This window comes from Jatropha curcas, chromosome 1 (assembly GCF_041381405.1).
Source record: "Jatropha curcas cultivar XTBG-Jc1 chromosome 1, XTBG_Jcur_1.0, whole genome shotgun sequence".
Classification (NCBI taxonomy): Eukaryota; Viridiplantae; Streptophyta; class Magnoliopsida; order Malpighiales; family Euphorbiaceae; genus Jatropha; species Jatropha curcas.
Window position 1 is genome coordinate 22,110,494 of NC_143151.1, and position 13,992 is coordinate 22,124,485.

General features: G+C 30.8%; 1 protein-coding gene across 1 annotated transcript; it reads right to left on the reverse strand.

The window, feature by feature from the left end:
* Positions 1–4,025: 4,025 nt before the first annotated feature.
* Positions 4,026–6,973, reverse strand: LOC105635429 (3-methyl-2-oxobutanoate hydroxymethyltransferase 1, mitochondrial). The gene is made up of 6 exons (XM_012218507.4): positions 6,393–6,973; positions 6,102–6,308; positions 5,879–6,025; positions 4,860–4,913; positions 4,453–4,772; positions 4,026–4,305 (listed from the first exon to the last, which is right to left on the reverse strand). The coding sequence occupies exons 1-5, from the start codon at positions 6,807–6,809 to the stop codon at positions 4,509–4,511; spliced, it is 1,089 nt and encodes a 362-aa protein (XP_012073897.1). The 5' UTR covers positions 6,810–6,973; the 3' UTR covers positions 4,026–4,305; positions 4,453–4,508.
* Between the last annotated feature and the right edge of the window lie 7,019 nt (positions 6,974–13,992).

A 13,992-nucleotide genomic window follows, 5' to 3' on the forward strand; every position in this document is an offset into this window, starting at 1 on the left:
ATCTAAATAATCCACATGATAGATGAATTGACCAATAATTTTACTTATACATTCCAAAAAATGCAAGCAGTTTGATTTGAACTCTTGGTAATTGCTCAATAATTAATTTGATTTGAAAAGAAACTAAACATGAAAAATTCATTAGAGTTGAAGAAACTTCTGATTCTTCAATAAATATTTATATAAGGATTAAATTTTCATTTTCACATCATTATTGATCGGGATGGTCCAATCAGTCGTGCCAAATAAAAAAGTACTTGAATTTGTAAACTTCTAGTTTACAATCATATTTATTTCAATTATTATCTCTATATGATGTCTATTTTAATGAATATCTTTCGTATAATACATTATGCATAAAATTCATTCCTCTAGATAACAATACTTGCTCTTCCAGAACCTTTAAATATTCTTTTACTACCAAAGCCAAATTTGTCTTTCAATATTTTAGTGTACACCAAGTACATAACCAATATCCATATATGTTATATTATTTGTACCACTTTTGGTGGTCAAATTTATTCTTAATTATGTGGCCATCATAATTGCTAAGACCATTAATATTCTTAGTAATATGTATATCTTTTTCATTGTTTATGTCCACACCCAATATCATATATTAATATGTATCAAATCTAGTTGGGTGGATTTCACTACTCCCATGTCCAGTATTATATGTCATTCCATTCACTTCAAGGAATGGAGAAAATCTAATTGGACATACTTCATGATAGTAAATAGGAGCTCAATAATAAAAGGACATGAATTAAATCCAAAGTTTATCATAAAACTTTTTCTCTCGATATTGCTACTTCAGGAGCATATTCGAGGTACAAATATCATTAATAATTCTAGATTAAGAGCTAATATAAGTTCTAAACATAATAACAACAATATCTTAATTATATTTAAAATAAATCAATTATCAAAATTTGTACCCCATAAATAATATATACTAATATATAACAATAATAAAATAATCCATATTGATAATATATATTAATATATAGCAACAATTATAATAATAAAACAATAACCTTAATACTGCAGAATTATAATTACTTACAGTTTTACGAGCTTTGCACCAATAAATGCATCCATTCATAATAAACCTTTAGTAATTGTACCTTTTTTTCAAACCATTCCAAAAAACAAATGGATATTTAATTATTAAATATTCAATAGAATAAAATTATTGCCTTTGGAACTATTTTGATTAGATTTTTTTACTTTCCTCCTTTGATGGTGTCTCTAAGATCCATTACATATAAATATTTTTCATCATCTTAAATTCATAATAAATAATTCTTGCCCCTAATACAGAATGGTATAAATTTAAGATTTGTAAAATTTAACATCATGAAAATTATTCTAATAAAATAAAGTAATCATATTAAAGAATAAGATCATAGAAAAATTAATTAAGATTTATACCCACAAGAATTAATGTATAAAATTAATTATATAATAAATTATAAAATAAATGATATAAAAGTTATCAACAAATAAAAACATCAAAACGAATTTCGTTAAGACAAATATTCATATGCAGTGTACTCCAAAAAGTGCATCGATCTAAGTAAAATAAATATGATAATATTATTAATGAATACTCAAAAGGACTTATCGTAGTTCTTCAATTGTTTTAGTCATACATATCATTTAATAAAAAAACAACTGAGATGACAGATTTGCTAATGCTTAATGATGTGTTTAGCAAATATGCTAAACAAATATTAATTATATCTTGGATATATTAATGAAAGAAGAAAATCGTTGTCATATATACCATACCTTCAATTGTTGTCGCAAATAAGAAACCTTTCAGGTACAAGAGGCGATTTGATCAAAATAGCAGTAGAACGAAAATGTGATAACGTGTTATAAAATAATGTAAAACTAGAGAGAGAAATAAAAGGAGAATAGAAAGAGTATGGAGAAATACGATAGTGTATTTGTTATTAATGAGAAACCACATATATATAGTTACATAAGTGGAACTCTATTAGAGTCTTACACAAATCAGAAAGATAGAGTATAGAGTTCGCAATAATTAAGAATACAGACTTCTGGACATCCACTTATTTCATAACAAGAGAATCTCATATTCCCTCAAGCTCTATTATAATATCAGAATGTTCGAAATTGAAATGGGTCGCGAGATATAAAGCAAATTTGTTGCACATGTTTTTTTATAAAAAATTGGCATTGATTATGAGGATAAATACCCTCATACAGTGGATCCAATTGTAATTTGATATTTAATTAGTATGGCAATTTATGAAAATTCTAAATGCATCTAATGAATTAATAGCTGCCTATTTATATGGCTAACTTGATGTAGATATCTATATGAAAATTCCTGAAGGATTCTAGTTGCTTGAAACATAAAGTTAAATTCTTGAGAATTTATTGAACTAATATTATAGAGCTCTATATAGATTATTGGATAATGATATCCTTCAAATACTGAAAAAATGCTTGAAGCAAGCAAATCAAGACCTGAGAAATATATACAAGATTTCTATATGGATTAAAGAAATCTTAATACATATGGTATAATTGCCTTAATGATGTTTATTGCCAAGAAAATATTATATTATTTTATGAGTATATTCTTTTTATAATATTTTATTATTAAAACTATACTTTTGACAATTACTTTATACACTATCACGAGTAAGATGATCTCTTAATTAGCTAATATACGTTGAAAGGATATTTTAATAATATTATTATATGATCATAAATTTTTTGAATATAAATTTGCCATTATTTGGTTTATGAATATTATCGGAACTCTTGAAGAGCTTCCAAAGATTATAAATTTCTTAAAGGTAGAGTTAGAGATGAAATACATTGAAAATATAAAGTTTTATCTCGGTCTGAAGATCGAGCATTTCATAAATGAAATTTTACTTATGAATCCATATATATGACTAAGTTATTCAAATGATTTTATGTGGATAATAGCACTTGATGAGAAGATGACCATTTTTCACTTCGAGAAAATTATGAAGAACTCTTGATCCTGCAGTACCATATCTCAGTGCAATAATGACGCTAATGTATCTTGCTACTCATACTTAGACTTGATCTTTATAAATTTTATTAACAAGATATAGTTCTTCCTAGATATGAAGAAATTAAATGGAGTTAAACATATATTTTGATATCTCCATGACAAGATATATATGAGTTATATTATAATTAACATGTCAAAATCAGTTTTGATCGGCCATGAAAATGTAAGTTACTTGTGTAATCAACATTATGTTAGATCATAATCAAGCCGTTCATTTGCATGTGAAGGTACAATTATTTCTTTGCATTCAAGGGATGAAGCATTGCTCCAACTACTTTTAGCCATGCAGATATTTGAGCAACTCATGAAGAATGACAAAAATGTGTTTGTTCATAGTACGTGCAATCTACTTCTCTAGAGAAAAAATTCCTACAATATCACAAATAATATTTCGTACACTCATCTCCCTTGAAGGAATGATATATTTAAGAAAATAAGAAGATTACATTTTACAAAAATTCTTCTTCGCTCATGATCTACAAAAGAATGATGATCTTGAAGTTAAACCACTCAAGTGACGATATTGTATATTTGCTCATCAACTTACTTTCTATTTCTATTACAAGTTTTCTACCACAAATTTTGAAGAATTGACGCACAAAATTGAATTGCACAAACTCAAATATCTCAAGATTTATTTTCATAAGGGAAAATAAATATACACTGCACGCCTTTTCCCTTTAACCAAAGCTTTTTGTCCCATTAGATTTTCTTGATAAAGGTTTTTAATGATAATATTTCAAAGAGAGTGTTATGAAATAAGTGAATGTTCTATATAGATTAGAAGTTTGTATTCTTAATTATAGCGTTCCACTTATGTAACTAATGTAACTATGTATATGTGACTTCTCATCAATAATAAACACTATTTCTCTCTAGTCTTTCTATTCTCCCGTTATTTATCTCTCTAGTTTTACATTATTTTATAACATCTCTAACATTAAAAAAGAATTATTGAGCATATGCAATAGATTAGGTTGACCTAAACCTATCTAATAAAAGGATACACACAATACAAGGAAACAAAATAACTAATTACAAACAGAAAGATAGAAACTGATTTCAAATAAAAGATATTATTCTAGTTTTCTAATACAGCCAACTTATGCAGCAGCTCACTCCTCAACTTCTGGTACATAGCTTCCTCTTGCGAGCCTTTCATCTTCATTTCCAGATTATGCACCTCGTCCTTTTTTTAATTTCTCCTTTAACCTATCTATCTGTCCAATCCACAAAAAAAAAAAAAAAAAAATAAATAAATAAATAAATAAATTCCTGCATCCTTGTTAAATAATCATCAGTCATACCAAGCAAAAAACTCATCACAATTGTAAATATATGACAGAATTTAGATAAAAGTCCATTACTTGGGCCTTATTTTTGGTATGCCAAGAAGAGGCAGATTCGTTGAATTGGCCCATATTCAATCATTTGCCGGACCAGATCCAGCCAATGATTCAGATGTTTTGATCTTCTCAGCTGCTGCAGCTGCTGCTGATGCGGCCTTGTTTAGACCTAACTTTTGAAGTTCATTCAATAAACCATTTATATCAGCTGCATTGATTTTATATGGGCTGTGGGCAGGACCTGGGAATGAACTGTTTGTTACTTCTTCTTTGTATTCAAGCAGAGCTTTGTTTATGACATCTCCCACTTGCGCATACTGCTTACAAAACTTTGGAGTAACCTATAGAAGGTAAAGTAATCCTCTTTTAGTAAAAACATCAGAGATAGGAAAGAACCAACAAACAACAGTGGTCATTGTGGCAGTAACCTTGGCATGATGTGGGTGCTGCAACATTCCTAGAAGGTCATGGTAAACTAACACCTGCATAGTCAATAAGGTGCAACATAATACAATTCAAGCTTCCTTAGTCAATATGAGCATACAAGCAGAAAATCAGTTGAGAGATTATGCACAACTCTCAACTATTCTATTAAGAGACCCATGTTAAGTTGTGTCGGAAAATGAATCACAACCACTTTTTCCTTATTGTAAATCATTTGAAGAACATAGAAATTTAATATATTTCAAGTGTGTGAGTTCAGAATCAGATCCTCAAAATAAATTATTTATAATAAAATGCTCTGCGACTATCCAAGTGAAGATTTTAGGCATAAGACCCTCCCAACCAAGCAGCCTGCATATGACACCAGTTCAGATAATTTTGATTGCTGCAAGGCTGATGCTATATTCTAGTGTTTCTCTGAACATAGGTGCAAACTGTGGTTTTTCTTTCTGTATCTATTTACATATTCACATCAGTTTAGAGAATGAAACAAGAAATTCATGCAGTACTGTTTCTTTCATCCCGTATGTTCTCTGCTGAGGCAATTGACAATTTCTTTCCTTTTCTATTCTTTAACTCTACAACAATATTAGAATTTACTAATGCAAGTTGAAGTTTTATGGTCGCTCGATCCCCATATGCTGCTGCATTTCATAATAACAGTTGCTTTTCACTTGTCTAGTTGTGTTTGAACATTTCATTGATATGATTTTTCAAAGCCATAGCATGTTTTGAACAAGAATTGCTTATATATGCACATATAACCGGGAAATGCCTATAAAAAATAAAAATAGGGAAATCCGGTACAAATAGGAATAGGATTAATCCAATACAAATGGAAATAAATTTGTCTATTTCTAAATTTCTAAATTAGAAAGTTTTAAAACAACCAGCACCTAACTGTTGACATTATTATAATCAAACCCAATAACCCTACCATAGTACCATCTAACAGACAAAGAAACACATGCGCTAAATAAAGAGAGCAAGTATCTATAGAAACCTGCCCACTGCAGAAAGGCCCTGCGCCAATGCCAATGGTGGGAATTCGAAGAGCAGATGTAGCAGCAGCAGCCACAGGTGCAGGTACACATTCCAAAACAACAGAAAAACACCCCACTTCCTGCAAAGCCAAAGAAGTCTCCACAACCTGCACAAGGCAAAACCAATTCAAAACACATAAGCAGTCGATTAAAAATTTACACAATTATACACAAAACACATACCTTGACTGCGCTGGAAATATTCTTTCCTTGAGGCCTGAATCCCCCAAGAACACTGATTGCCTGAGGAGTGAGTCCTACATGACCCATAACTGCAATTCCAGCTTCCACTATGGCTTTGGCAGCTGTAATTCGGGAAGGTGAACCTCCTTCCAATTTAATCGCATCCATTCCTCCTTCCTTCAAAACCCGTACAGCTGTATCCACCGCCTGTTCATAATCCAAAATGCGACATCACCAATCATTCCACACATTCAAAAAATTCTCTATGATATCTGCAATTTCTAATCTTACCTGCTTGGTGCTGGACTCATAGGTGCCAAAAGGCAAGTCACCGACGAGAAGGGGCCTCTTGGCGCCGCGAGCAACAGCACGGCAATGGACAAGCATCTCCTCCAGAGATATAGGCAGAGTGGTATCATGACCGTGAACGACCATAGCGGCTGAATCTCCGACTAAGCAAATATCAATGCCAGCTTGATCGAGGTGCACTGCAGAGGGATAATCGTAGGCTGTGACGACAGTTATGGGCTCACCTTTCTTGTGCTTTTGCTTCAATTGAGTTAGAGTAACTCTCTCGTTAGGGTTTTGGGACTTTGGTCCGCCGTAGACAGTGTTTTCCGGCACATTGCTCATGGAGCGGAGGCAGTGATGGAGATAATGGGCCTTGATAACGGAAGATGACCTGTATAGTTTGGCAAACAACGCCATTTCTTGTTCGGGATAGAATAACAGAGCGTATGTTTGAGAAAATTAGAGAGGGAGAGATTTAGCGGTCAGTGAACTTTAGCTGCGCCACTTACACTAAATTGAACGACAATTAATGAGTTCGTTTGAAACTGCTTCAGTGTTAGGATGTGCACCGAGGGAAGGAATTATAAGGTGGCCACAGTTCCGGAACTACCCTTCCATACTAAACCCGACCCTTTCCGTTCCAAAAAATGTAGAATGACCGAAAATTGACGTTTCGATTTTGAAATCATTTGATTATGGTTCTGATTTTGGTTTTCTGGTGGTTCCAAAATCAATGATTCTGACGGTTTTTCAACTGGTTTTTTTGGTAATTTTAAAATAAAAAAATAAGCCACAGTTTTCATTCAAAATTTAAAATTTAAATATTTATGAAATAATTTTTAAAAAATTAAAAAAAAAGACTTCCAATTAATTTTCATTTTGAAAAAATTAAATTACTTAGAGTAATCAAAACCCACGTAGTTCCGATTTAACTTGTATCAATTTCACCCCTTTTACCTCACTTAGTTGCTACTTGCACCGATGGATGTACCCATTGAGAACCATTGAAAAAATCATATAAACCTTCACTTCATTCTTTGGTATTCTATTGTGCCCTTAGTTCGGTCTTACTCTAATCATCTAATCATGATTGTACTTCTATTGATTGAAGTGTCATCCTAAATTGTGTTTCATCTAGTATGTTTCCCCAAACTAAAAGCTTGTTCAATCACTATAGTCGAGACTGATGCTGCCAAAACTTATTTTGCTATTAGTACGAGGATTGAAAAATGTATAGGCATGATGATTCTATCAATCTAGAATTGAAAAATCGTTACCTGCAAAAGTATCACTAAACTCGAAAACAACGTTAAGATAACTGTCAAGTTCCAGAGTAGAACCGAAATCGAATCCAAGGATGAAAATATCAACCCTACCCGATGGGTATGCACCCCAACCCGAACCCAGTTAAATCCGAATTTTAGAGTTTTGACTGGATTTGTGTAAGGTATGACAAAAATTTGAAAGTTTTATTTTGTATATGAGTAGGGTATGAATATTGCTATTATAAACCGAACCCGATCCCCGAAATTCAAACCTCAAGAGGTTTATTTTTCAAAAAATTATAATACGAAATTTTCAGTAAATTGGGCTACTTATAATAAATTATCTATGTAAATTACAATTTTACTTTTAATTTAATGTATAATGCAAAGTAACTTCACTCTAGTTTTCATATATTAGTTTGAATTGGTCAAACTTTTAAAACTTTAGATTTTGAAATTTAAATTTAAATTTTTAATTTTTGATTTAAATTTTAATTTCAAACAATGGAGAAAACCATATTGATAATAGTGATTTGGAGTGTTCAGATAATATTTTATGTTTGGTGATTTTGTTATATGAGTTTTTTAGTTATTCTTTTAATTGATTATTGTTATAATTACATTTGCAGAGTCTACTTTCATTATATTTGAGTGAAGTATTATGATAAATAGAACAACTTTGGAATTAAATTTTTAATTTATAATTGTTCGAACATTTATTTATGTGTTAATTTACTTTCATATTTTTTATGTATTATATAAATCATTTGGATAAATTCTTTAATTTTTTTTAATTCAATATACTCTATTTTTTAAATAATATGAGTTAGTGAATAAATGGGTATTCTTGAGTAATAAATGCCCATAGATATACACGAATATTCGGTACCTGTGGGTACATCCAAACCCATTGAGTTTTGGGATGAGTATAATATTTCCTACCCGATAGGGTATTGGATAGAGTATGAAAATTAAGGATGTGATTGATTTGTGTATGAGTATTGTACTACCTGACTTGAGCCCCTACCCATTGTCATCTCTAACCGGATGCCCTAGGTCTTTTTTTACTTTCTGATAATAGATATTCAGTAACACTTACCTTTTTAGTTGCCAATGATTAATTATGAACTTAAAAAATCAGAACAAGTAGATGAAGTAGAATATTGAACAAATTTAATATATAAATTTACATTTCATAATAAATAGTGAAATAATCACATAAAATGTTAGATTTACATCTAGCATCAAATATACAAGCACAGAGAAAAATGATGGAATATTTTTAAAATAATGTAACTAATTCTGTTTCATTGAAAAAAAAAAAATTTTTTTGTAATTCATCATTTTCAAATACTTGAAGCATATAGGCAAAAAATAAATGAGATGTATGATAATAAAACTCACTAAAAATATATGTAGCATCATTAAAAATTTTTAAAATATCCAAAGCCTTTGTAAATTTTCCAATTTTGTGGATATAAGTTAATTTCTATCACATTATTAGTAAAAAATATGCACAATAATTATCTATATCCAAAAGGCTCATTTAATAATTTATATGTTAAATTCCAACGAGTTGGGACATCCCTTGGAAAAAGTTTTGGTCCTTTATTATTTTCCTTACAATGTTTAACCCAATTTTTTTATTATTTAGGGATGTCTCCATAAAATGAAATAGATTGTTTAATTGGAGAAATAATTGAATTAAGAACTTTTATACCATCTTGTGCACATAAATTTAAAACATGAAATGCACATCTAATATGAAAAAATTTTCTACTAACATTGGGTTCACAAATATTTTTAAGATAAACAATTTAGCAATTTTGGCAGAGGCATTATCAAATAAAATTCAAAAAATCATTTTGGTCAATTTATATCATTTAAAATTGAAGTAATCATCCTATGTCCTCATGATGTTTGTCGGTTCCACCAAATTTAAATTACTGAATTTAACTGTAGAAGTGGTGAATTCAGGTCGAACCTTAGAGACTGAAATCTTAATTTTTGTGTTTAAAAAGAAGGGGGGGTTTGTTTGTGAAAAATTCAACTTAACAGTTCAAAAAGAAAATTAATTAATTAAACTAAAGTAGTAATGCAAATTGATGAAAAACCAATTCAAGGTGATTTCTAATCCAATGCACAATTGATCACAGACAACTTATGATTTAATTACTCCTTGAATACTTAACTGAAATTTACCAAAAAGCATGATAAATTCCCAAAACTCCCCTATTTCGTTAACTTGAGCCCAGCACCCTCATTAACTCTAATTATTAAACGATCGGGTATTACGCAATCCCTTTCAATTTAATAAAAGTATTAAGAATCAAGAAGTAGTTAAACTTGAACAACAATTTATAAAGCATAAACCATTTAATTCAACCCTATTGTCTCTATAGATTATTACTGAAAACCTGAAATATAATCAGTAATACCTAATTGCTACTAACATTCAAACTTTCATAACAATTACGGATTATGAAATCTGAAATAGCACTTAATCCTACCAAACAATTCACTAATAGGCCTTTTTAGCAAAGAATTCAATAGAATCAACTCAATAAGAACAAGAAACAACAGATATTCAAGAAGAACTACTCATTTAAAACCCGAGTCTCACAAAAATGCAAGGATGATAAATCCCTTGAATTGGTGTAAAGAAATTAGCCACTCATAATCATGGCTTCCAATCACCAAAATAAAGAATAAAGAACAAAAACCTAGATTAATAGATGAACTAAGAGAAGAAAAACGTGCCTCTGCTGCTCCAGAATTGCAACTATATATAGCCTCTCAAAAGACCCAAAGAATCTCTAATTACTTGGGAAAAAAAATAAACAGTCAACAGAAATCTTTATTATTCTGATTTCTCTCCCATTTTGCAGCAACTTCCTTTTCGAATCTAATTCTGACTTCTTCAACAAACTTGCAGATCTCCTTCTCACCTTTCTAACGAACTAAAGCTCGCCCAAAACGGACACTCAAAGCAGAAGATACGACCTAAAAACCAGATCAGGTTGAAGCAGATATCTCTGCTCAAAACATGATCTTTTATGGCGTTTTTGACAATCAAAACGACCTCACTTCATTTAGTTGTCTTCACAGTAACTGTAGGGCCATCTTCTAAGATTCAAATGGGCCTAGGCTGAGCTAATTTTGACTCTTGGAGCTCCAGATATGTCTTAAACAATAAAACCCGTTCATGGTTGTTCATTCATGACATTTGTTCTAGATTCAGAGCTCTTTTTGATGAATTTCAAGGTTCAATTTGATAGAGATATACTATTAACCATGCATAATTAATAGTATAGCTATGAATGATTTTCTATTGACAATTATTTCTTTGTATTTAATTGGAAATTTGCATTAAATAAATGTTATTAGCATATGAATAATAATTGTGATTAGTACATTTTGTATGTATTTAATTGGACCAAGTAGAGAATGGATGTTTAGTACTGACTGTTAAACATATTCTCTAGGACATTAGAAATAATGTTTATTGTTCTTAATCTTGATTTATTTTAATATGAGCAAACATTGATTGTCTTGTGCTTTGATTCATTAAAGGGTGAGTTTCATTATTGGAATAATATTCTCGGTGAATTGGGCAAAGATTTTTTGTGTTTGTGAAATATTAATTAATGATAGAATCCATGTCTCGGTTTAGAGTTTGATGATGCACTTTAAGTAAGCTTATAAGGTTTCATAGTGTAAACCCTGCAGGTGGATATTGAATCCGACACATGAAATAAGTTGAGCGACAATCTTAAAGTTATATTGTGATTTAAATAAATTGTCAGTAAGTTATTTAAATGACAGCATCTGTAATCTTAACATGGGGAACATTATTTTATTATGTTGTGGAATAGTAAAATAAATAAGGAGTTCAGTCATGAGTTTTTAGTGGAATAATTCATGATTAATTATAATAAGAATATGTTGGTCTACATAGGTTCTTATTATAATTAGTAGCCTGATTTATTTTATTCCTGCGGTCCCTGTAGTGCCCTAATTATTTGGAAAGTTAAGGGTGTATTAAATAATAGATAAATTATTTAGTTTTAAAATAATTGATTTTATTTTAATTAAATAATTTTTTATTTAATTTATTTTATATTAAAAAATATCTTCCTATCGAAGAGAGGTTTTTTAATATAAGATTTGAAAACCCTAAGAATATAGAGACACACGTTATTCTATTCTCTGCCACTCAGAGAGTTCCAAAAGAGAGATAGTTAGGGATTACTGCAGAAGATCGTGGGTGACTCCAAGATCTCTGAAAAGAAGACCGGTGAGCGATTCTGCGCTTCAAGAGGTCAGTTTATTGATTTGTTCGATAATGTTTTTAGTTTGCCTCATATGGTTTCGATAAGGGTTGTTTCCGCTTTATACCCGCTCCCATCAATTGGTATCAGAGCCATACGAAACTGTATGATGGTGGCTATTTTGTCATGTTTCAATCGTGTATCTATTATCTGTTTTGATTGTTTGATTGGTACATGGTTAAGAGAGCTTCAAGAGTTTTTGAAGGACAGCAGCACAAAAGTGCAGTACCTGATACAAATTTTTTTTGAAACTGTAGTTTTTAATGGGCAATTAATAAAAAAAAAAAAAAAGCATATATATATATATATATTTTGGGTGTTGTTTCGATGAACAGGAGAGGGGCAAGAAAAGACAAAATTTTATTTTTGTTTTGAAGATCAGTAAAGGGGCAAGAAAAAAAAAAAAAAAAAAAAAAAAAAAAGCCGGCCAGCAGCGTTAATGCAGGTTGAAGGGAAAAAGGGGCGGCGGCTAGGGCTTCTTCGTGAAGAAGAAGCTGCTGCTTGCCAAATTTCCCTTCTGGTCCTTCAATTTGTTAAATTTTATATTTTGACCCCTGATCTTTAAGTTTTTATTTTTTGACCCTAGATCTTCTGTTTATTATATTTTAACCCCTGAACTTTAATTTTTTATATTTTGACCCAGAAAGTATCAGTTATTCCGTTTTAGCCCCCTGGAGTTATTTAAATTATAAAGTGACCCTGATTGTTTCTGGTATTATTAAAATTGCCTAGATGTTTTCCGATGTTTGCAATTTTGGCCCAATAGTTTCTGTTTTATGCAAAATAGTCCAAACAAGTTCTGAAATTTGCGAAATGGCCCAGAATGTTTCTGTTTTTGCAAGATAAACCCATAATGTTTTAATTTATTTGCATAAATAGACCAGAACACTAAATTTTAACATTTTCAACCAAAAAATGTTAATTTTATTTGCAAAATTGTCTTAAAAATATATTATTTTGCAATTTTGATTATAATTAATTTATTTTAATTATATGAATTAATTTGTGAGTGGTTTTTTATTACTTTCTAGTTGTAATTATTTGCATTTCTTCCCCATCGGAAGATGTCATGTTTTAATATAATTACTGAGCTAGTCTAATTTGTCTGTATTGATTTAACTCTCCATCTGAGTAAATTAATTAGTGACATGAATTAGATGTAATATTTTCTCACACATTAATGTTAATTTAAGAGGCATGTTATCTCCCATCGAGTAGTATGTGCCGGTCTTATCTAATTATAATATGCAAAACATGTGATTGGTTGAATTCTCCCATCGAGGTTGCTATTCATGAATGTTGTGAATGTGTATTTTTTTTTGAATTGTGATATCAAAGTTGTATATTTGCAATTTGATTTATTCAATGTTTATTATTGATATGCTATTTTGTTTAATGCATGAAATAGAAATGGCATCATTCAGTCCCCTTGCAAACATCTTAACCCAAAACAAACTTGAGGGTCCAAACTATGTTGACTGGAAGAGGAATTTGGACATTTTGCTTACTGCTGAGGAGTATAAGTTTGTGCTTACTGAAGTTTGTCCTGAAAAACCCAGTGAGGGTGCCTCTGAGGAGGTCACCAGAGCTTACCAGAAATGGGTTAAAGCTGATGAGATGGCGCGATGTTACATTTTGGCTTCTGTGTCAAATGTTTTGCAACATCAGCATCAGAAGATGGACACAGCTTTTGACATGCTCGAAAATCTCAAGGAGATGTTTGGAGATCAAACTAGTGCAGCAAGGCAAAATGCACTGAGGGAGATTCTTACTTCCAAAATGGAGGAGGGAACTCCAGTTAGAACTCATGTCTTGAAGATGATGAGTCTTCTGAATGACATGGAGGTTCTTGGTGCTGAGGTTGACAATGCTACACAGATAGAAATGATCTTGAACACTTTGCCAGCCAGTTTTCAGCAATTTCGTTTGAACTATAACATGAATAAGATGGATTTCACTCTGTCTAAGTTGCTGAATGAGCTGGTGGCTGCTGAGACTATCATT